General features: G+C 43.0%; 1 protein-coding gene across 1 annotated transcript in view; it reads right to left on the bottom strand.

Moving 5' to 3' along the window:
* Window positions 1-407: 407 nt before the first annotated feature.
* Window positions 408-25536, bottom strand: part of NIPAL2 (NIPA like domain containing 2) — a 56016-nt gene continuing 30887 nt past the window's right edge. Inside the window, 8 exon segments of the mRNA XM_075415229.1 lie at window positions 408-2861; window positions 3174-3268; window positions 4599-4662; window positions 6384-6472; window positions 8891-9026; window positions 13285-13381; window positions 19584-19705; window positions 21653-21712. Coding sequence (XP_075271344.1) covers window positions 2767-2861; window positions 3174-3268; window positions 4599-4662; window positions 6384-6472; window positions 8891-9026; window positions 13285-13381; window positions 19584-19705; window positions 21653-21712 — 758 coding nt within the window. The 3' untranslated portion in view covers window positions 408-2766.

Genomic DNA, 25536 nt, shown 5'->3' with positions numbered 1-25536 from the left:
TAGCAGAAGTTAAACGGCCTCGCTCTACTGCAGAGCTCCCATTTCCAGGCCCGTGGCCAGTTAATACTTCATCCCTCACTGCAGCATGACCAGCAGTGGAACAAGCGCTGAACGAGTCCTGCTGGTTCTGGGCTGTCAGAAATCCCAAGCTGGAGCCTGGGGACCACGTGAGCCGCTGCCTGCCCACCACGCCTTCCCGTGGTTTGATCTCCTCGCATTCCATGGAGGATCCGTTCGAGAACGCTCAGTCTGCAGGTGCAAGTTGTGCAGCTTATGTCTGGCCCACATTTTTGACGTCAGGAAAAACAGCGCAGGAAAATAACTCATTATTAAAGAGAAGGGCTCCAGAGACTTTTTTGTATTCCAGTGAAAAGGCTTTTATTTTAGCAGGCATTTGTCTGTGGTGTTTGCAACCTAAATATTGCAAGCAGAATTTGAAAATGACATTGATTAGAAACTGATTCTTGAAACAAATCATGTCCCTTTCTTGGCAGAGCAGTAATGAATTCTCATCACTGAGTTTTTCCAATGTTGTAATACATTAATTAGTTGGAACACGCTCATATCTCAAAAATTGTGTAAAATCACAAGTTTTAATTGCACATAATTCTCACCAGTGTTTTGCTCCATATATGCTCCATATATTAGTTTCAATTACATTCAAGTTTACAGAAACATTTTAACTCTTATAATTTTTTTATAAACCCATAGGAAGAAAAGAAGATTTGTTTGAGAAGAAATTCAGTAGTTTAAAATAAATAATAACTTTTGACACAGATTTTTACATTTGATTACCTGCTTTAAAGAGAAAATTCTATACCTGGTAACCCTTATTATCTTCTCCAGCCCTCCTGAATCATGGAAACAGATTTTGGGAAGATGCCCGATGCCAATTGTTTGAAAAAGATACAAAACCAAACCCTTTCACCCATTTGTTTCCCAGGTCACAGAATGAAAAATTGTACGCCTATTTCCATCTTTAGCACACACTCTTACTTGAGGCTTAGAAAGTGGCTTGAATTTGACTTGCAAAAGAAATATAGAGGCATGCCCTTATTCCCTGGAGAAAGCATATGGAAAGAATGTGCTTTTTCTTGTTATTTTAAGCTTTAGAAACTTGAACTCAAGCTGGAAGAGGGGAAAGGAAGGCCATGGCCAGGCAGCTGGTACAAGTAAGGTGCAGACACAGAGTCTTTCCCTGTGCCAGCTGGAAAAGATCCACACTGCAAAACAGCTTCACAACCCCCCTGCCCCGTGCCCCGGCTCCCAGGATGTAGCTGCATAGGAAATACTGCAGCTCTGTGTGCGCTTTGTAGGGTTTGATATGAAACTGTCTTCTTATGCGTCTTCAGCTGCACCTATTGTAAAATGAAGCAAACAATTGTTTGGGAAAAAAAAGAGACCTCATTTCCTCATATTCCACTGAAACAAAATGCACACAGCATATGGTCCCTATCCATCACTGCAGATTGATTCAAAGCTAAAAGAACTATCTTGTCTAAGATGTGAACGCTTTTCAAGAGCGCTTTCACTTGTTTCTGCAAAGGAGGTGTCTGACCCCCACTGTGCTGGCGGAGGTGGATCGGTGCTATCAGGCAGGGATAAGTGGACCTACAATGAATGCCCAGATGAAGCTTTCTTGCCAGGAGGCTGGGGCTGAGGCACACTGAGACCTCCCAGACCTAGAACACGGAGCCTGTATTGCCATGGTTCCCGTCACTGCTGGCTCTTCAAATCGGTGTGGAGACACTACCATTTAATGAAGGAAAAACAGTACTGTTACCACGATTTCGTGACCCTGTTTTTTACAGCCTTTCCTCATGCAGGATTACCAGTGGTTTAGGAAGGAGGCAGGAGTTGTCCTACTTTTCTTTCATAGGAGTATTTTTCTAAGACACACCAAGGGAGGGAGTCCGGCTACCTCATTCCCTCTGGAGAACTTTGCGCTTTCTTCACTAAAAACGTGATTTCCTGAAAACAGAGGCTAAATCTCAGGTTAGACTATACTAACAGATAGCATAGCCCAGCCCAGTCCAGCGCAGTGCATAGGTCTGTCCTGGGAGGATGTAAAATGTCAAAGGTGGCTCCCTGGCTCTGCTTTGGCTGGGCGTCTCAAATGGCTGTGTGTGCCCATGTGCCCATGTTTATGGCAAATGCTCTCTTCCTTCCCCCTCCTCAGTCAAATGTTTATTTCCTTGGAAGATAAGAGAATTAATCTGATAGCAGAAGACAGTCAGGATTTTCCCTCTATGCATAATATAAAATACTACTTTGTTGGTACATAGTTGTGTGTACTATTTGTGTGTCCACAGTTTTGACTCCTGAACAGGAAGGATCAGATTTTTAAAAGGTATTATACATAGAGCAGAATACTTTGAAGTCACTTACAAAAATTTTCGTTTCCTACCTTTGTCTTAAGTTTATCTGTACATATCTGAAGGATTTCAAAGGGGAATTTTTATAATCCTGTTTTGTGCCTATTTGCATTTCAAGGCAATTAAGAGTCTAAAAATATCCCCAAGAGGCATTGATACTAGGAGAATGTTCCATTTCATTAATGGTTATTTAGTTTCTCTTAAGGCTTCCTTTACCTTCAGAATACATTTGGGAAAACCACTGGATAAATTAAGTAAAATGAAATAGTACTATGAGTCATCAACATACAGGAGTTCACCATATACTTGAATAAATCTGAAAAAAGGTGCTGCTGATCCTTGTTCCAGTGGTGTTCCACCTGTTAATTGGCATGTAAGGTCCTTTCTTCTTTCAGCTTTGACTTTTCACTGAGTTGTCTTCATTATCCAAAGTGCCATAGCATGAACTGTGAGAATCTGGTTGTATTTTGCCTGTCAATTTTTGTCCTAAGGAAATGGGGTGAGAGAAGGGAAAAACAACAACTCTGTGAAGAATTTTAATAAAACAAATCCCCCACCAATCCATCATTTAAACATTCTTTGCTCCAGTAATCATTGTTTTCATTTGACTGGTTGTAACAATAGCTTGGAAAAACTCTGAAAAATTCTTTGAAAAATCTGTTGGGAACAGGAATAGAAATTAAGGGAACAGCGTATTTATTAAATATGACTAGAGCACATTTGTGACTCAACTCTCCTAGGTCATCCCATTATCTGGTATCTCATTTTTAAACAGAGATGGAAAAAAGCCCTACTTACCAGGAATATGTCCACAGTCAATAAAAGGAATTTGTAAATGCTCCTCTTTTTTATTTATTACAATTACAAATACACCAAGGAAAGACAGGAGACACCTGCAAAATAACAGTGGCGTAGTATCATTAGAAACAGTTCACTGCATCTGAGATGAGAATTTCCCTCAATGTTTCTTTTTCAAGGACTTCCAAACCCAAGATGCTCAGCTTATAAAGAAACTTCTCTTCCTGGCAGCTCTATAAATTCATTCTTTCAGTCTAGTTTTTGCCTCATGAAGCTTTATTATCAGTTCCAAAGGCACCGCAGGCAAAATTACACTTTCAGCAGTATATACCTAATCAAATGCCTGTGAGTGTGAGACCACAGCATTTGAATCCCTGAGCAAATCTTCGCAGAGCATCTAAGCTAGCATTCTAGCATTTGCAGTTTCATTAACAGCTCAGTCTAGCTGCAGACAATCAACATCTCTGTTGTTTTTCTCGTCTGACTGTGTGTCTCAGGGGCAAGCTGTGAGCCAGGAGCAGTGAGAAACTGCTGTGCTTGGAGAAATCTTCTATCCGCTCTGTGTTGGACACACAACCACTGATTCCTGCCTGCCAAATACATGGGTTGAATTTGCTCATCTCCATTTTCTGTCACTTCTCCTGCAGTCAAACAAGATAGCGGTTGCGTGCAGCTTCTCCAGTCCAGCTGCAGAGGAGGAAGATGTCTGTGGCTATCAGCCCCATTTATTTGACAGCACTGTGGCAAGACACCTCCAGCAGTTCTGAGAGACACTTTTAACCATCTCACATGTGTTATCAGGGAACTGTCACCTGTCCCCAGGGTTGTTACGGTGCTGGTAGCCAGTAGAAGGTTTCTGCTCTCGCACCATACAGGCCCTTCTTCAAACATTCATTGTTAACAGCTTCGTAGCACGCTCTGACCTTTTCCACGGGCATGCTGTGTCTTTCTCAGCACAGGAAAATGAGGGAGAGGTGTCATAGTACTGCCTCGCAGGCCGGCAGCTCACATAATTGCCCACGCCTAATGGCAGCAAAGGCCAGCCAGACACGCAAGTGGAAGGTAACATGTAAGGAGATTTCTTGCAGTTGTAAAAGCACCCCCTATAACATGATCTTTGGTGGAGAGAAGAGATTTGTCCTTCCTGCTGGAGGAACACATGCTGCTGGCTTTTCATTCAATCATGAGATTAGTAGTTCATAAGTGTCTCGCATTTTTACATATTTGGATTCAAAACCAGGCCTCCAAACTCCCAAAGCACAGACATCGATCTTTCCTTTAATGTTTTTTTATCCTACTATAATGGCTATTCCATAATACTTTAATAACAGGACAGGTTTCTTCTTACTGAGAAAAGAAGGGATTCCACAAGGCAATGCTGTTTCAGTACAAACATTAGTGCAGATTTGAGGCAGATACACTTACCCAAACAGAAACGTGAACACGCTCAGCAAAGCTGCACTTTGGAATTCCCGATAAAATATGACCCCTGGAATGTGACAGAAACAAGAATTGCAGATCTTGACTGGCTTCCAGGTGATATGAATTACAGCTGGGAGGGTCAGGAGCAGTGTCATGTTCAAATGGAGCAAAAAAAGTCCCAAATAAGGTATTAATACACATTGTGATAGGTTTGCTTTATGTGCCCATATTCCATTACCTAGGCTTTCTCAAGATACTGCATGGGACTGGAGAAGATTTAGTCTATCAGATTGGCGTGTGTGCTGTGTTAGTAACTGCACAGATGCAGGGTTTTTTGCACTGTCAGCAACGGTTTTTCTGCAGGTCAAACTCAAGGTCTTACTCACAAGCAGAGTCACACCAATATAGCTGACAGGTTCTTCATGGGTTTAGTTAAGCCACTCTGGCAGACCATGTGGACATCTTAACTCCAATTGGGAACAGGTTTTTGATAACTAGCTGTCCCCCTGACGTTTACAGCAAGTTAAGGGCTCCAGCAGCGAAGTTTGCCGAATCTTTCAGGCTGAAAGGTCTTTCTGGTCACCCCTCCTCCAGGAATTAGCACCTCTGAAGTGGAGGTGACAGAACCAGATGTGTGTCTGGATCTCAGCAGCCCCAATTCACAGCCAAGCTTATGAACTTTAAACCACTGATGAGCACAGTTTTGCTTAGAAACTCCAGAGTGTGAACCAGCGCGGCTGGTGTGTGACTGTATCTTCAAAGGCTGTAGCTCGGGATGGAGGCATCATGAGATGAGGGATCTTCTGTGAGCACCCCAGCAAGATTCAGCAGAGCTTGATCTTCCAAGCCTCACACTGGTTTAACTAACCTGGTGCAAATGCATGTGTATCCAGTCTCAAAGCTATTAAGCCATTCCTGAATAGGTACTTGATCTTTTAAGGAGGCACAAGGCCAAATTCCCCATATGGTCACAAGAATGCAGCCCCCTTTTGGCGCAAGTCTCCTCTCAGTCACAAAGTGTAGGTCTCTTCTAACACAGGTGCTGAGGCAATCTGTGCATGAAGCTAACTCCCCTTCTCATTAATGGCAGCTCTGCATGAGAAACTCCTGCACAGCAATGACAGGAAAGCCCCCAGTGTGTGCTAAAATAAGTCATAAATGTTCTAACAACATAATCATTTTGGCTCATTGCTGATACAGCATTTTAGTCATCCTCACTGCTCATGTTCTTATGCTGCGCACCATTTCCAAGATTTGCAGTCCCTCTTTAACAAGGCTGAGTTCAAAGTTCTCACCCAGAATAAAATGTTAAATGCTTAAAAGGTCTTTGGAGTCATTTTATTTCCTTCACTTAACCTAGAATTCCACTTTCTGAAACAGAATATACACTAACTACTATGAAACACAGCTGGTTGTCATTTGAGTAGTTTGCCAGGCTGTTAAAATTACTCTACCAGTTCGGATATGGAGAGGCTGGTGTGCACATGGTAAATGCGTTTTCTGGATGTCAAGATGAGGGTAGGATAAATGCAGGTATTTCTAGTAAGCCAACAAAGCACAATAAACTGTACATACCAATTCTGGAAATGCTAGAGTTTGATTGTTTATCTTTTGCTTCAAAAGTTGTGAACTTGCTCATTTTTCAGAACTTAAACACCTGTCACTTAGGAGAAACTTCTTTTTGTGAAGACAAACATGACTGGTTTGTGTTCCTGTTAATGGGCAATAATTCTTGAAAACCTGATGTTTAGAAAATTGTTCTGTAGAGGCGGAAGGCCAGAAACAGACCTGAAATGATGGCACTGGTGGTGAAGAACACGAAATTCATGGGCACAACTGCTGTCGCTTCATACAGATGCATTGCTTGATTCAAGAACCTGGAAGACAAGCGTTATTGCACTTCATGCCTACAGCAGGTTCATTGCACTTTAGGTCAGGTTGAGCCACTTTATGTCATTTTAACAATAAGTGTGACCGTTCCTTACCACAATAGCAAGTCACCCTGGAGAGATGCATAAGTGTATTGAACTTACCTTCTGGTTTTTACTCTGCAGAGTCAAACAAATACGCAAAAGCAAGAAGGTTGTCATGGATTTCTCTGGCTATAGGCTGTCATTGGAGAGTCCTTTGAAGCGCTGTTGGAAATATTTTGTCTGCCGCAGATAAGGGAAGAATGCTAGGGTATTACTGCTTATGATCTGCAATGTTTCTTGGAAGCAGTGCTGCCTGCAAGCAGCCAGGGACAAGTTGCTCTAATTTAAACGTGTTGTGTAAGGGTGTATTTCCAGCACGGACATGAACACGTGAGTCCTCGTAGGAACTGTTTCACTTTGCTGAAGTTCACATTGCTGCTACTGCTCAATCCAGCTTGGCTAAAACACATATTTGTATGTTTAACCATGTAATCATACCCCAGACACACTCTGTCCTGCTGAGAAAGTTCAGGAAGGTGGCTCCAAGCCTATGCTCCTTGGGTTGAAAACTCTCTGCTGTGCTCCTTGGAAAGGCAACACAAACCTTCACCAGAATCACGAGCAAAGTGTGCAGGACCACAGGAGCGTACACTGTACACAGACCTGCAGGACTGAGACACTGGGCCATGGAGCAGCCCATGCAGTCTGCATCAGCATATGGAAAAGGCAAAGCAATTAACCCACTTGTACAGAGACCAGAGATATCAACATTTACCCATAGGGTGATGAATCACGAGTGTGAACTCTTGGATGCACTGGCAGATACTCTGCTATGTGAACAGTGTACTGCAGACCTAAAGAGAAAAATCAGGAGGCTGCAGAGTGTATTCAAAACCTATAAAAAGAACCATACTTAAATGTTTCACTGTTACAGTATATGTGCACAGTAAAAATCCAAGTTTGGATCTGTTTTAGCCATTAAAGTAATTGCATGGTTATTTTAGCAACTGTTGAACAGTCTCCATGGTGCTTTAAAAATAAAGAAATACTACATATCCACAGGATAGTCAGGATTTTGAAGTCATTGAAAACACCTCATTTTTTTGTCCCATTTGCAAGAAACTTGGTCACAGGGACTAAAACAGTGATAGCAAGGTCCAGCACTAAATCCAGGAGGATGTTGCAGCACAGGCTGTTCTGAGCTAACACAAGACAATCAAATAAAACAAGAGAGGAAACAAATAAAATGAAAAATTTAGACTGACAGCACTGTCTCCATTAAAAAATGTGTCCAACAGAGAAGAGAGAGACACTGGGCCCCAGGAATGAAGTGGGCACATTTCACTGCTGTTCTAATTTTGACCTAGCAAAAGAAAGAAAGAAAAAACTGGCAAGAAGGAGAGGTTAATTCAGCAGCTTCCTATTTACCAAGCTTTTATTTCCTGTTTTAAATGCCCTGAGCTGTTCACCCAGCAAAGACAAGCTGGATGTAAATCACTCTATAATCTGTTACAGGGGAGTTCCTGAGTCAGCCATGGAGAGTCACTGCGTAATAACGCATGGACTTTCTGATTCCACGTGGGAATGGTGTGTTCTGCCACGAGAAAGCTGGGTTGGCTCTTCTACCGGAAAATAATCGTGCAAGCAAACACTTAGGCTCGCACTGGAGCTGTCTAGATGAGATTACTGAACGATGCTATCAGCACCTGAAGCAGAGGGACCGGCATAAAGGGAATGGCGCTCTGTTCAGCTACAAGTCATATTTTACTGTGCTGCCACCCCCAGAAATCTGCGAAGGCAGCATAAAGCAATCACTTAACAGGCCAGAGGCCAGCAGGGAAAAAGCTGATGCTCCCTGCAACTAAAAGTTAACTATTATTTCCTAAAAAAGTACAGACATACAGGGGAGCAAAGTACAACATGCAGGTTCAACAGAGGCAGGGAGAAAGCTGGGGTAAATTCTCTGCTTTGACCTGACGAGTGACAGAAGCTAGGGAAAAGAGATGCATGGTGAGGGTAAACATGGCCATTTGATTATTCAGCAATGAAGGCTGCTAAAAGTAACTAAAAAAAATTTACATAAACATAAATTTCATTTCATGAGTTCAAAACATGCACCAAAACTAGAACTAAATATGGGAAGACCTAGTACAAGGTGATAATGAGATGAGGTAACATCTGTGTCATTAATCAATTAGAAACTGAGAAATCAAGCCTAAATAAACAACATAATGAGGTGCAGGCAATTCATGCATCTGTCAAGGCTCTGCCAGGAATTTGTTGCCTTTAAGTGCAACTTGAATCTGGAGTCAGTATCAGTACTGAACAAAACTGGCAGATACATGGGTACAAAGATTAGGAGATAAGTAGAAACTCACTTACTTGACTTGATAAGCACAAGAAGCTGCCATTAAAACAATCATGATATAGAAAACAGGAGAAGTTGGCTGCATTTTGCCCTTCACAGAGAATGTTATCATGCTGGCCACAGCCTTTACAGCAATGACAGTCAGCGATGCTGAAAGGGAAAGGGAGAGGTTAGCAGGGCAGGGTTCACATCAGGTACCTCAGATCACCAGTGAGAGAGTGCAAGGTGCCAGGTCAGAACCACAGAGCTGATGACCTAAAGACACACTGAGGTAGGATTTGGGCACCTAAAGCCAAGCATGTAATTTTATAACCATTCACTAAGCTACTGCTGAAACTCAGAGTGGCCTTAACTCCATGTGTGCTTTGTGTTTTGCTTGGAAGTTCTTGTAGCGCTGAGGTCTGCAACCCTGCATCTACCCAAAGTTTCCCCATTTTCAACAGGGCAGTTGAGGTTAGAGTCAGATAAAATCTTGCAAGGTAGAACTCTGTGTGCTTGTGTGAAAGAGGATGAGCTCAGGTAGAGGAAGAAACTGCATCCGTTTCCCATTGCTGGGCACATGTCCTAAACACTGTACTACCAGGCAGAGTGGTACAACAGCCTCCACAGCTTCCAGACATACTTCATGTAGCTCCAGCTGCTGATTTAGAGCCCATGTTGCATTATTCAGGAGAGGTTCAAGAGGTCTTCTTATCTGTTCAAAGCAGGTGGGACACCTCCTAATAGCAGCCTGCATGTGACACCAGCAGCCTAAAATAACTCCTCACCCTCAGGACTTCTCTGCTGAGATGGGGGTTGGCCAAAACTGGCCAAAGCTGACTTCTGGGATCGCATCATGAAGTACCTAACTCTGTACGGACAGCAGGCAACGAACACAGAGGTCTGTGTTTTGTTGCAGGGGCCAGGCCCTTAAGACCATTACTGGATTTAGCCCACTGAAGGGAGTACTTCAGTAGTGTGTTTTCGATCCATTTAGTCACTGTCACTGCATCACCACCGACAAATCTCAGACAGCAGGCAGTTCAGAGAAGTCTTGCAATACACGTCTTTTAAAAAAGGGGCTTATAGTTCACCTAAGAGTTACTTTATATTTCCTTTTGGAGTGTGCTCTTTGTTATTTGAAGCTAACTCAAGTAGGCTGTGATTACTTCAAGTACAATGTAACAAATTCAAAAGAAACAAAATATGACAAGAAGAGTCAGGGTGCAGAGATGAACTTTCAACAAAGGTAATTAATCATCAGGAGCACCGTCCCGGAGCTGGGATCCAGTTCCAGCCCCTTCCAGAGCTGAGGAGTGTTGGATTTTTGTGGTCTGATTCATCCTCCTGTAACTGCAAAATTCAGAATGGCCAGGAGAATTGCACTGTGCAAAAAGTTCAGGCCAAGGGCTGGGAGAAAAGGTGAGGGAAGAAGAATGGATTCAGGTCTGTGGTTTTGATTGCAAGCATTTTTCTTATAGCACATCCAAAAGTTTAGGGGGAGTTGAAGAGTTGCATACATCTTGTGATGATCCTGTTCACCATCATGAAATTCACTGCTTTCATGACAACCTTTCCACATACTACTTCACTTCTTGCTCTGTAATGGAAATAGGTGGAGCAGTAACAGCAGTAACAGTGAGCAGAGGAGGTCAAATCCTGGCCTGCAGTGGTGCTAATGGTATAATAAAAAGCCAAAAAATACACTCAAGCAGCCCACGTAAAAACTGAGATTTGCACTCTAACATGGGGGAGCTGTAATTTTAAAAAAATACTTACAGGTAAAAATTAGTAGTTTGAATTGTCCAGTTTGCTAAAAAATAGTTTCTGATGAAAGAGCAGTTTCCATCCCTTATAATTTTAACAAACCACGAAAGAAAGGGTCAGGGGTTTTTTTGGTTGGTTGGTTCGTTTGGGATTCTTTGAGAAATGGAATGATCTTTTTAGTTAAAATAGCCCTGGAAGAAGTTTAAAAACCTAGGAAATTGTTTTCCTGTCTCTGATAGAATGACACCCCTCCCCCTCCCCCCAAGGCTAGTGTGACAAATGATGTCACTTGCCAGCTGTTAGGGCAGGAAACTTAGAAATCCCACTTTAATCTGAAATATTTCCCCCCGAACTTATGATAACTCCCAGTACATACATGAGGTAACATAATTCTCACCAAATGAAGTTGCAGAGTTGTACTAAGCAAAACGTTTTCAGATTTTCCAATTACATCTGTATTTTCTTCATCATGACAGTAGCTGTCATATCCAATGAAGCACAAAGGCTTCCTTCTTTTTAAAGAAACCTGTCTGCCTTTCATTTACATCTGTACAAACCCTCCACCAGGAGTGTATCTGTACGGGTATAAGAAAAGGCGGAAATCCCCTTCCACCAGCTGCCACTGAGAATTTTGTGCACAGAGACCCCAAGCCTTGTCCACCCCTCCCGCAGCCGGGGCACTCCGAGGGCACTGAGCGTGTCAGGCGGCTGGGAGCAAAGCTGCGGGACCCTCTCTCAGCCCCCCATCACTTTGCTCAGCAGGAAGGTTGGAGACCAAGCAGAAGGCTCTCAGTGCAGCTTTGTGGGGACAGCCAGGCACCAGGACGGCTGCAGGAACTGGAGCCAGCCACAGTTCTGGGTTTCCTGCTCGAGGGAAATGTCAGTTTCAAAAGTTCCCATGAACCAGGATTTGTTTGTTTGTGTCTTTTTTTAACAGAGCAGAAATAATGACACATTTCTTGTGAAGTTGCATGTGATCACCAAAACCTCAGCAGCCACCAGCTGAAATTGTTATTTTTGGTTGATTGCAGCCTGACCACCAAACCGCAGTTAATGCCTGCAGGGGTACACGTTGGCAGCCCTTGCTGCTGTTCAGCAGCTCCACGCGTCCCTTTGACACTGATGGCATCAGGGCTGGCAGGCTCCATGGCAGAATAAGCACTTGAGGCTACGCAGCCCAACGGCCCAGGTCTCCCAGAGCCATGCGTCGACCTTGCTTGTTGCAGCCTTCATGCTGGATCTGCCTAGAACTGCAGCAGTCAAGTATGGAAACCCGTCTGAGGGCCTTCAAATTTCCAGCTAGGTGACCAGGAGACTGGACCTGCTCATTGCTCAGGAGCATGCAGGGCTTCACGCTCCTCGTGGCAGGGTTGGAAGCTGTGGAGCAGCTGAAGTGAGCTCTTCAGAGCTCCCAGGCTCTGCACTAGGAGCTAGGGGCTGGCTGGACTCGCACTCGCTCTTCCAAACCAAAAGCATTCAAACAGTTAGACCTAAGGCTTTTGGGGCTCTTCCATGCCTGCCTCATGCAGGGAGCATGAAAATCCTTCAAGGCTTCTGCAGAGCTGCAGATCCTAATGTTCCTAGAGCTGGGAAATTTAAATGGGGATACTGTCCCAAAAAGTTAGATCTGAAAGGCCAAGCTTTTCAGCTGTGTAAAATAACAGGCAGGGATCTGAAGGAAGGCGGTTAATAAATCTGTGAGGGTTTTTCACATTCAGTTAAATGCGAATTGTGTAACTGGCCAACTTTACTGAAATTCTGTTTTATCACAACAGTCATGACCGGCTCCATTAGAAATGCGCATTATAAGTCTTTGCAAGCTGATACATGCACCCGCTGAACTCAGTGAAAATACAACCATTGACTTCAATGGCACAGTTCAACCATCTTTCACTTCTACCAAAGAAATGAGGTGTCCAGCAAGGTTTCATGGAGAAGTGACAAGACAAGGACAGGAGGAGACATGGGATGGTGACAGATTCCTAATACATGCCTGCAAGCAGTGGAGCTTTAGGGATAGCCTTCCGACATTTTTCAAAACTGGTTCAAGTTTAACTGTACTGAACGCTGCCTGAAAAAATTATCTCTCTTGTTTCCCTGAGTATTGATTGTGGCAACATTAATTGGAAGGCAAACTTCAGTGGCCCACTGAGTTCTTGCTATGCCTCTGGAAAGATGGTGAAGTATGAAAAGTTGCATATGCAAACAGACATAGATGATGCAAAGAAAAGTTCCTGTACGGTCACAGCATATCAATGCATTTTCTTACAGAGCACATACAAGGTCTTAAGCTGCTCTGATTGAAAGAACTGATTTTCACAGCTAGCCTGCTCTCCAAAACAGTTTCAAACAGTCTGCTTTCCCAGGATCTAAAGCTGAAGTGTTATATAAAAAAACCTTCAGAACACCATTGTACACAGCATATTAATTTCAGGAAATCTGTGAGAAGAAATAGTCCCAGCAATAAGCATCGAAGCTACGTTTCATAATCAGCTTTTCTCTTCAAAAAGAGACCACAGTAAGAATCAAGTGAAATGTTTCAATGATTCTCCTTCAGCACACCACTTTGAAATGGCCCAAATCTAAACTAGCTGGGGAGACTGAGTGACAAGGAATTATCAAATAACAGACAGGAACATTAAACTGAATAACATGTTCTTACCCAGTAGTGCTACCATCATTAACAAAACCACAATGTGCTTCACAGCCTTCCTTTTGTAAAAATAGAGGAGAATGCAGAATATTATAATTTCTAAGATCTGAAAATAAAAGGGAAGAAAGTTAGAGCCATGAAACTATGTAATAAATGCTTCATTCAAAGTCTTTGAGATGTCACATTCATTTTCTCTGCTTTAATAGTTAAATGGAGAATTACTTTATTAAGCACCTTCTGCTAAAAACTGACCTTAGTGCCAGTCAACTGAACTATCAAATAATTGTTGTCATTTATCTTTCCTATTATAGCAAAAGTTAAACTTTGCACGTTTCTTATGTCTTTGGTTTTTCTTTTTGCACTCCTAGCTGTATTTTGTCACTGACAGCGCTGAGAAGACTTTTTTAATATGACAGCAAAGATACTTATGTTTATTGGTAATTATTGTTACAGAAACTCTGTTTGTAATTCCTATGGAGTAAAGCACTTATCTGGAGGAACAACAGTCTCTCTTTCTATGTATGGTATTCCTAGACTCACTCCTTGTGACATTCAAGCTTGTTTTTGCTACTCTCTTTGCCCTTCTCCCTAGTTCTACTAAAAAAATATCCCCGCAAACACTGTGTTGTTTTGTTCAAACTTTCTGCTGTACATTGTAAGGAGGAAAATGTTTATTTCAAGTGGTAGCTCTCAAATCACAGGTACCTGTCAGAAGCTTACCTTGAAAAGCTCAGTGACACACTAGCAGACCACACTGCAGCACATCTGGAGTTGCTGAAGCAGCTTCACCTACTCTGTGCACGGTTCAAACTTGCTCCTTCAATAACATCCGACAGCTAAACGACCGTTAAATTTACTGACTTGCTGCTAGTGTGTCTCTTTGCAGATTCCCTTAGTAACTCTTGCCTTTAGACAGTGTAATGTCATTTCTGCATCATCAGCTCAGCAGAAGCTCCCTGCCACCCAAGTCACCGCTAGGCTGTACTCAGTGCTGGAGAGCCAGGTAGGTGAAATGCCTTCAGGGAGTGACAGCTTCCACGTCCGCAGCATCGCAAAAGCATGACTATTCTCCCTCCTACCCATGGCGTAAGGCAGTTGCCCAAATGCCCCTCCACACCTAAATAAAACAGCAAGTGCAAGAGCCAAAAAGCTTCTGTGAAGCCCAGAAGACTAATGAAAACAGGGATAATGGACCTCAGCACGGAGAGGTACTTGGAAGCCTGGTAGCCTTAGAGACTGCGTGGAGAAAGAGAAGTTCATTTATGCATGCTGGAAAGTAATCAAATTGGGGAAATAAAACAGAAAATGAGACTGTCATCACTAATAAATCTGGTTATTGTAATTTTTTACTAACAAAACAAGCCATAGAAAATGCTTATATCTATCCCTTTGGTTTCATCACCAGCATACTATTTTATGTTTTATAATGCCACTCCACTCTTGAACCAACAGTTGTCAGAAGGCAGCACGAGACTCAAAAATACCTAGGTGTTGTGCTGATGAAATTTGCAAAGAAGCAACTGAACAGTTTCTAGCGGCGGTTATATAATATGACATAGCCGAGCTCTCATTTTGGAGAGTCACTGCAGCAGGAAAGCAGTCATCAGCTACATTCAGTTACTAAAATTCTCTGCCACACTCGCACCTCTCCCAGTTTAGTAGCGTTCAAAAATATGAACAGAACATAATTATTCTTTAATTCATATGTACCTTCATCCTGATCCCTTGCTCCCAAAGACAACCAAGAGACAGTTGCATCTCAGAACATTACAAACACAAATCTGGATTTTATACCACTTTTCTTTTAAAAATGTCAAATATTTATCATAAGATTAAAAAAAAAAAAAAAAGGAAACTGGGTTTTCTTTGTAATATGTGTTGAATATAAGAAAGCATTTTACTGTTGGTTAAAATCCATTCCTGGACTAATCCTTGGTTAATAATCTTTGCAATCTCTTGTGAAGTGCTGGTTAAAATCCATTCCTGGAGTAATCCTTGGTTAATAATCTTTGCAATCTCTTGTGAAGTGCTGGTCTCATCTCCCGCCAGGGCGACATCCCTCCCCACCAGGCTTACACCCAGAGATGGAAGCTGGGCCACCAGCTGGTAGAGAAGCAACCTTTGCCTCAGCCCCGCAGCAAGTCACTCAGCTAGCCTCCCCAGCTTTATTCAACCGTGTTACACCAGGTATGTCTAAATCAGGAGCCAAGACAGAAGGCATGTTCACATCTGCAGACATGTGAATTCATCTTGGCCTCCCTGTGGAAAAAGACGACAGGGTTTTGAGGGAACTCAAGAGGAGGAGTAAAGGTAGCAGCTTGGCTCTTCATGCCACTGGCAAACACATCTTAGGGCTGGAGGGGAATATCGCATTAGCAGGCTGCAGCTACAACAGCCTCCAAATAGCTTCAGTTGCTATTTTGACAGTGAACAATTGCTAACAGAATGGAGGAAGGCTGTGCTAAATAAATATTCCCCACATGGAAAGGTACCTAGGCTAAGAAAGAAGTTCCAGAGATGTCCCAGGTATCCTCTTCCATGATGTGCCAGTTCAGGACTGGCACACAGGATGATGTGACCAGGATGGGGCTGTGGCACCAGGTGACACAGCACTATGAGATCTGCTTCCTCCCCAGTGCAAACCTGAACACCCATCACCGCTTCCAGACCCTTGGACTGGTTGCCATAGAGCATACAGAAACCTGTGAGACAGCCCTACACTAGGCAGCCAGCTACCCTCAGGTACAGATTCATTTTACATCCCCTAGACAACTTTAATGACAATGCCAATAGAGGGAAGCACCATCACCTGCCCAGCCACTTAGATTCCAAATTATGCAGGAACAAAAGCAAGCCCCAGGCCAGTCGCTGGTTCAAACTGCTCCACCACACCAGCTCCGGCACTCCACTCCCTCTTCCACCTCACTCCGACTTCCGGAGTGGCAGGGTGCCATGCACAACCAACTTAAATGGAGCCAAGTCACTGCTGCTGGCTTCGTCCATCAGCCCTCTGTCGGTGCTCATCCTGTCATCAGCTCTTCTCTTGCTAAAGGTACCATAAAGCTCCACTGTGATCTCCTCATGTTTAAAACAATCAAACCCAACAAGAAGACTCACTTTGAAAGGAAACAGCCTAGCAAAACCCTCAAAAGGACATCAAAGAGTCCCTGATGGCAGCTTTGGAAGGGGTGTACAGGTTTGTGTACCTGGCTGCTTTTGCCTCCTGGGGAATCCCCAAGAGCAGCCATGGTGTAGGGCCAGAGATGGCAGTTCTGTGGCTGAACCTGGGGAAAAAGCTGATGTCTGCTTTTCAGGGCTTTTATTTAAGTTTACTCAGCTCTGCCAAGTCTCGCACACTAAGCATGAAATTCAAACAATTAGTCCTCGCCTTGTGCTGCCCAGAAGCCAAACTATTCTTCTGTGGTTCCCTGCCGCTCGGTGACCCACCAGGAGGTCACCTTTGACCACAAGACAAGGGAGAGGCCATCACATTGGGTGACACTGCAAGCAGAGTGCATGGCTCCTAACAGGACCTCACAAAGACAGGGACCCTCCTGGGCTGCCCTAGCTGTTGCCTACAATTGTCTCCTGAGAATTACCCAAAACAGTGCTCGCTGTCATAGTTGATAGCTGTGGTAGTGTTAAGTACAAAGTCCAGGAATGGGAAGTGCATAGATTATATCAGCTTCACATATTCTGTTTAGAGGAATTGAAGGAATTTGACCTGCTTATAGTCATTTTTGCTATTATAACTAATCTCTACTGAAGCCTCCTCAAGCCCACATCTCATCAACATTTTTTTATAATCATGATGTTTTCCATGTTTCTAAGCATTACCAGAAGGCACCAGAACAAAATACCACATTGTCTGCCTCAATTGTTTTTCTGGGATATAGAGCAACATAGGGACCGATGAACCAGAAGGGTCTGCTAGGCGCTTTGAAGGAAAAGCAGAAATGCTTTGAACCTGTTTTTACAGAGATTACATATTAACAACCGAATACTCACTACGCTTCTGTTTAGGGAAACCTAAGAGCTTCATCTATAATTGATGTCTGCTGTAGTGACTCAAAGTGAACATAATCAAAAGAGAAAAAAACCAGCTAGGATAGTCACTCTTGCTCAGACATGATTATGCTGCTGCAAAGTCTCAGAAGAAGACCCGAAGTTGCCTCGTGGGAACCAGAGGCTCTTTCTGCAGAACTCCTCTGATGCCAGTGGAGTGCCGCATGGGGATGGTTTATCACCCACACAGAACATTTTGTACCATTGGGGCTTTGTATTTCTCAGCAGACCACACTTTGGGGCTACATTTAGAAAGACTGTTGGACTGTATTATACTGCTGTACTGTCTCCTCGCTATATATTTATACTGGAAATGCTGCAACTTCTGCTGCACTTTTTTATGTCGGCGGCCAACCTGTGCTAGGCATTTTACAAACAGTTATGAAGAGCTAGTTTCCTGCCAAAAGAGAATGTTTATAGCAGGGTTTGCTTGAACTTCCAGCAGCATACCAGGATAATCAGGCTGGTATCTCAGTCTCTTGTGGAGCCTTTCACTCCTCCCTCTGCTTTGGACAAAGGAAGCTCAAAACAGATGAACCCAGGGAGCAGAAGCAACAAATAAAGCTTGATATGTTGTTGAGTCAACAAGATTTGCTGTGTACTTGCTCCATCCTTCCCTGCAACCCATGCTGTATGTGTAGAATTGGATGCTCGCTGAGGCATGGAAAAGAGAGAAGAGGGGAAAGAAAGTCCAGGGGCCACCCACCACCTCCTCATAATATCTCTTAAGAAGAATACAGCACAGTCTTCCTAGGCATTCAACCGTGTTCTTATTAACTTTTCCTGAAACAAAGTCAAAAAGTCCTCAGATGAGGAAAAGACCTTTTCCAGCAACCTGTTGGTTTAACAGCATATGGCACAGAAATTTCTGGTGTCACTGGGCATGAATGGGGAGTTTTCTCCCTCCACCACCCCTACACAAATGGGTGAGTCAGCAATTTAAAATCAGTGGCTGTTTGAGTATCTATAGGTGGAACTGCATGGTAGACAGGGAATATTCAGTAGGAAAGAGAGACGGTCCTCCAGTGAGCACTAAGCCTCTTGTTCTGAACCCCCTCCTAAAGAAGTCCCTCTCCCTCTCCTGGTTATATAGATTTGCTGAAGTTCTAGCTTCAGGTAGAGTACCTGCGTGCCTACTGAGTACCCCAAAACTCTTGGGCATTGCCTTCAATAGCCTCTCTACTGCCTGACTGAAAATGCATGTTGTCATTCATGCAGCATGATCATTAATTTCTTCTGTTGAGCTGTATCACCATCATTCAGGAGCTTTTAAAATGCACAAAAAATTGAGCAAGAGAATCGACATTTCTGTGGTAGCATGCACTTTCTGCTTAATCAACAGTCTCATGGGTAGGTAGCGGTATTTAAAGTCTTTGGGTTGGCTAAGAGCTTAATGTCTTTAAACTGTCTACTCAGCGGCTTTCTAACTGAGCTTCCTATTGAAAAAAGCCTGGGCACTAATAATCTAATCCAAGTGAGTCACTTCACTGGGAAAAAAGTAACTGCTTCTGAAACTCCTATTCTGCGTCTTTTACATTCAGCTGGAGGAACAAATTTTCAGCATTCCAGAGCAAAAGCAAAAGAGAAATTCCTCCTACTCACTCTGGTCTTGTTCCTGATGCTAATTAAATACATCAAAGGCAACATATGGTATTTGAAGTTTGTATACTGATACTTTAAATTAAAGTGGTACTTTTGCATTTGAATTCAGACTGGGGTTCAGATTAACCTGAGTGGCAGTGAAGCAGGCTGCCTCTCCACATCTCAACTCCATACAAAGCTCCTTTCATCCAGGTTTAGCGACATGCGAATAAAACAGAAAGATATGAAAGGAAAAAGCAGGACCAAGAGCATACATAGCCTGATAAAAGCACAAGTCCATCACATTCCAGAAAAGCACTGTAACTTGGATGTACATGCAGGCAGTGTGGCATGAACATGTATATAGCAGTTCCAATATTTAGGTTTTCCCTCGAGCCCACTAAAAACAAAATCTTTCCATTCTCGTTAATCCTGCACAACTCTGACTTTCCCCTGGCATGTAGTTCGGAAGATGTCGTTTGGTTCAGCATATTTTCAGCTTGGGGGCTGGTGTGATGACCCAGACACTTGCTCTCTCTCCTGTGAAAATCACACAATTTATCTTCAGGAGCAGTTTTTCTGCCACTGATTTGTAACACTGCAAAAAGCCCAAGAACGCATTTTTTTTCTGATTTAGGGAGTAGTATGAACCAGATACTCACTGAATACGCCAAAACAGGCCAGCTCACTAAGTAATTCTGTATTCGTCTTGGTGTGAGCTCTTGGGGTACATTTGGAGCGAATATCACCAACAAGTATGTCCCTGCTATTGTCAGTGTTCCTCCTTTAAAGAAAAGGACATATTATTTTGGTAATACAATATTTGTTACCTCCAGCTGACTTGGAAATAGTTTCTAGAAGAAAATGTAAGTCTGTTTAATCAGATCTGGGCTTAGGTACTTGGGTTGTCTTGTGTTTGTGGTCTTATCTAATGTAATTTTCATTAAAGACTCAAAGGATTTTGGAAATATGAAAAAAGCTGTCAGTAAAGCCTCATGAATTAAGGTTCCAACGCAACAACGCATTTCCAAATGCATCCAATTCTAATACCAAGTGCACGATGAAGGAAATCGATCCTTTGTATTTCTCACAGGCACAAAGCAGATCACATACACTTGTCCTAAACTGAAAGGACAAGTTGCTTACTGAGGCAGACAGCTAGATCAATAACCAGTGTAAGTAAACACAGCTTGCCCCAAAGTCAGTGTGGCTACAGAGTTCTGCACCAGCTATGGACCTGCCCTGGAAACATTTAGTGCAACAGATACGCTCCAGTCCAACGCTTAGGTGAAGCTGTCATGAAGCCAACATTTTGGCCGCTCCCTGTTGGATCTGCAGACAGGGTTGATTTGCAAAAGACTGTTCAGCCATTAGGTTGCCAGGGCCTGTTTTCAAGGTCGAACTTGCATTATTGTGCTTTTAATAAAAATCTGGAAGTTCTGCCCTGTGGACAGCCAGCTGACAAACACAGATGTTCATCGATGTATCGAGATAGAAGTGAGCCGATCCTGAGCTTGTAAGCTGTATTGGATTAAGGAAGATATTAGCTAATCAAATTTTTTTCAAGTAATCTTTAAAATTCTTGGCAAACCTATAAATCGGTGTGGAATACAAGGCTCAGGAATACAAAACGAAGCACATCCGGAGGACTTTGCTGGCCCTGCTATCACACACAGTTCCTTTGGAAAAGCAGGACTGTTCTATATTTATGTACTTGCAAAAACATCACCATATTTCCCATCATACAGCTCATTCCTATGGAATGTAGCAGCATTGTTAAATCCTTCTTGCAAAGTCAGACTCACAGAAATAAAATAAATCAGTGCTGAGCACTAGTTCAAGCAACACACAGTGTGTAAGGCCATAAGGGAAACATGATCAGTTGAGGGAGGGGGATTCTGAATGTAGCAGCTGAGCTGGCAAACTTGGATCCCAAACCTAAATAAATATTATATAGTATTCCTGGAACAACACTGAACAGATCTCTCCAAAGCGTTCATGAGAACAGCTGGGATGTCCTTGTTCTAGTATGAACACTCAAACCTAGATGCTAGGAACCCCACAGAAATATCAGATGCCCTGTAGCAACATCATGCACTGCACCAGCCAAGATGGCTTGGTGTAAAGCCCAAACTCCGAAATATGCTTGTCTTTCACTCTTACTATGTTCAAGTTGGACAGTTTTGATACGCAAAAAATTCTTGGACACAGACAAAAAAATTGACGTGCTTTTACACTGAAGACCATGTTTCCCAGAAAAAACACTTGACAACATGATTATTTGTTCTTTGAAGTGACAAAATTAGTACCAAAAGGGAAGTCGTCACTTTTAATTGAGCTTGAATTTTTGTGCGATGTCTATGCAGCAAGAAAAATATTTTATATTTGAATGAATAACTCAATAATGTCATTGTTTTTATTAAAATTGTGTTGTACTCACAATACTAAATCAACCTCAGAGGCAAAAATAGACAATGAAAACAGATTTGAGCAAGAAGGACACATAAGGAATGAGTTATGGTTACAAAGGCAGAAGATTTGGGAGTGCAGTCTTTTCCACATGCATTGAAGATTCTCTCTCTTTTTGTCACTTCTTCCCAATTTTGAAAGTATCTGCCTTGAAACACTTGCTTGAGAAAGTGGGAGTGTGAAGGTGGGGGGGCTGCGTGAGAGTTACAGCTTGCTAAGCATATGGCGACACACATGTCCGTATTAGCAAATGCTTACTTACCCAATATATCAGCAGCCCTCATGGTCTTCTTTAGGAATAAGACAGAAATAAATGCACTACCTAGAACAGAAATATAAAGACATTTTTTATATTTGATAGAATATCAAGTGCTATAGCAAAAAGCTGCCCTCGGCCAAGTATAAATAAGTCTCATGGCTGTTCTTGTCGCACCATACCATGAAGTAACCAGCCAGGAGTCCATTCTGGCAACCAACCAATCCTCAGTTTTTGGAAGATTTAAAATGTATAACCAGCAGGCTCTTATGTGGTTGAAGACATGCAATACCCTTCCCATCTCCCACACAGACACTGCTTAAATTGTTCTGATTCAGTCATATGTGGAAGTGTCAGGGAAGCTCGGGCCAATCAGCCTTACCATTCCACTCCCTAATTTTACCACCAACTCACTGTATGGACTTGCTCAAGGCAAATTGCCTTATAGAAGGATAAAATTCCACTTCTCTAGACTTCAGTGTAGAAGAAAAGTAACAGCTGTACAACCAAGAGGAAGAAAGCCACTGCAAAAGCGTAACACTTAATATGAACTAAGAGAGTGGTCATAATGTCTGCAAACAAGCAGGTGGAAGAACCAACTTATGTACCACACAGGAGCACTGGCCATGGTCTTACGAAGTGACTTGTAATGAGGAAGGAGAAAAATGGAAGTGAGCCCTGGAAATGACCTCCTATTCCCTGGGTAACTCTTTCCCTGCTGCAGCTCTCGCATGTCCCCTGTGTCAGCTCCCAGCCCTGCCTCTCCTGGAAGTGCAGCGGTGGGTGGGTGAGCAGCAGTAGTGATCCGGCCAGGATTTCTGGTAAGCAGCTCAGTGTGCTGGAGAGACAAGAAGGGGTTTGGACTTAAGATGGATGAGACTGTTGGCCACCTGGGAGAGATGGCTCTATTCCATCACACAGCATTAAGAGCATCTACCTCTAAGGAGAAGCGAAAGAGGCTGAATAACTCCTATGTAAAGAAGATGAGGAAAGGCCTTTGGGAGAGGTGCATCGCTAATGTTAGATTCATTTAGAAACCTCAAGGAAAGACTCTGCCCAGGAGGGACCGTGAAGGGATACGTTGAACCTAAATCATGGGATGCTGTTACAAGAGCTCTGTTCCTGCCTACAGCATTAAATTCTTGGTTTATTCTTGAAATAACAGTTCAACCTTTTTGCAACTATCTTTGCCTCATTATCTCTATTGTTCTGATGGAAAATTTAATTTGTGGTTAGCCAGTAGATGTACTTTAGATAAATCTAGGTATTTTCATACCAAGAGGTAAACAGAGCACTGGAATTCAGCATCATGATCTGTGTTATCCAGTCAGTAGAAAGTCAGATATATGCACAAGTCATAAATTTAAACTGTATCAAGGGTGATAGAGATCTATGCAAATAAATAAGTGCAATAAAATAATCTCCAGCTGAAAATGCCTTACTGAAGGTAAGCTGCCTGACATGGTTTTCTTTTTTCAATGTTTCAGTGATAACTTTGCTGGAGAAAAGACACTGGTATCCAGGCAACACTGGTAATAGCAGAGCTACCTACGTTTACAAAAGACAGAGGACAAAAACCAGGAAAGAAGCAGCAGCAGCCCAAGATAGTGCAGGAATTAATTACTGCTCTGTCTTGTTGCTGTCATAGCTCTCCCAAACCCCACCTCATCCCACCCACCTAGGCAGTCACTGTCACAGCAAAGACCTGTTGTTTAATGAATTGATGCCGCAGTGATTATTTTTGGTTTTGTTTTGGTTTGGGGTTTTTTTTTGAGTACCCTTTGTCTGGGCTCTTTGTATTCAACAGAGATCTAGTAAACACATTTTAGGGTTCAGTTTTGGTGTTGGCATCCAATTTGGGGTGAGATGAGTTGTGCGTAGCATCCCACTCCTACTGCTCTGGAGATAACAAAGGGCAGCTTTAGAGGATCACAGTCTCTGAGGCTGGCAGTAGGCACAGGGAGGCACTGGAATGCATGCAGGTAATGAAACTTGTCACTCAGCCTGTCATCCGCTTCAATAATGCATTCAAAGGTGGCAAGCTCTTTCTCCAGAGATAGCTGGTAATGCACAAGAGATCATGAGCTTAACAAAACACATGTATAATTAATGTTCTTTGTGATGTGCAATATCTAGAGGAATCTAAAAATAGGAGAGGTTTTAAGAACATATGTTAGGCCGTCTGGGATTGGAGGAAAAAAGTGAAGTAGGAGGGGAGGTGTAACATGCAGGTGAGGAAAGTGAGACCCAGGAGAGACTCTGAACACAAAAGGCAAATGTCCCTGTGGATAAGCCACCAATATTTCATATGCATTCAAGTGAAGAAGAAAAAGCAAATTGGGTAACTCTAAGCAAAGAAGCAGAGAACGGTTACATAGACCTGATGAGATGCTAGAGGACATACATGACTGATCAGCAACCTGGCATACTCTAGCTATTACCTTCAGGGAAGAATTTTAAGCAAGTTATTGTAGCACAGCCAAGACAGCACCTTGTTATTGCACACTGCCTAAAACAATATTTAAAATTTATTTTTATTTGGATAATTTGCTGGATTTTATGCTCCCTAATTTTGACTTTTAAATAATCTTTTATGTTTTTCAATTTGCAGGGTGGGTTTGAGCCAGGTTAAATCAAAGAAACAAAGGCTAGATTGTGTCGAAGCAGACAGTGGCTCACCAGAAGTGTTGGGCCAGAGGAGGAGGGGTGTGAAGGCAGTGTGTGAGCCCTAGGACCTTATACGCTCTTTAGGTCTTCTGCTAGCTTTGCAGCTTTCCCCAGTCCATGCAAATGGGAGTCACCAACACATGACCCAGGAGCCTGGTGAGAAATGCACAGCCCTCAAAGATGTTCTGCCCCTCTTCCTTAACTCCTCTGGGCTCTGGCCCACAGTCTTAGGTGCATTTAGCTGTATAGAAGACATTAACTCCTCCCGCAAAGGCAGTTTAAGACAATATGCTAGATGGCCAACACATTCCCCCCACCATCTCCTTTCTGCCCGGTGACCTCCAAGCTGACCCTGTTGTGTGCAGGAGGTTGGGTTAGGGACCTCCTGAGGTCCCTAGGACCCTGTGAACCCTTGGCCGAAGAGGGCAACCAAAGATCTTAGCTAAGCCCACCAGATAGATATCTGAGTTAAAGCCTTTATTGTGGCTCAGATTCAGCTCCTAAATGCAGCCCTGTCAAAACTGTTGTGCTCCGCTCCTTCTCCACCACCCCTCACACCACAAGTGAGGTGTCTCCTGTCTCCTTACCTCTCCTCCTCAACATCCTCATGCTTTCCTCCTAGCCAGTTTCCTCTTCACCGTGATTTCGTCTCATCACTGCAGTAGGAGTGTAACTTCCTACCACTCAGCCCTAGTTTTCCCTTTCCCATGTCAGGGTCCTCTTGTTGCCCCTCTGTCACAGAAGCTGTGTGCCTCCTCCTCCTACACAATTATACCGATGTGGCAAATAAATCACTGAACATTATGTTCAACTCTGTGGATGAATAGACTGAGGAACTTGGGAAATTGCTGCACTGAAAAGTATTATTGTGTCTCTGCAACTGTTCATTTGATTGCCTGGGTTTTTTTTAAAAAAGCTATAGACAGTTAAAGAGATTGAGATCCGTGTCAGAGTGAGGAACAGTCTCTGTTTTTTTTTTTCAGTTGGTCAGCAATAGAATACAGCAATACAGAAATGCGGGCAAAACATTGTGTCAAAGTGTAAGCTGGCAACAGCCTGGCAGCAAAACAAGCAATTTATCATTACTCTGAAGTCTCATTGGTTTTGAACCACTGGTTTTAGCAATACAACACATGCACAACCCTAAGCCTGAATTTTCAGGCAAAGGCTCCATCCCTGGTTGTCTGAGACTTGTATATTTTCAAGTGAATCAGAACATTTAT

Source organism: Opisthocomus hoazin, chromosome 3 (assembly GCF_030867145.1).
Source record: "Opisthocomus hoazin isolate bOpiHoa1 chromosome 3, bOpiHoa1.hap1, whole genome shotgun sequence".
Lineage (NCBI taxonomy): Eukaryota > Metazoa > Chordata > Aves > Opisthocomiformes > Opisthocomidae > Opisthocomus > Opisthocomus hoazin.
Note: the sequence above shows the minus strand (reverse complement) of the source record. Positions and strands in the feature narration are given on the sequence as shown.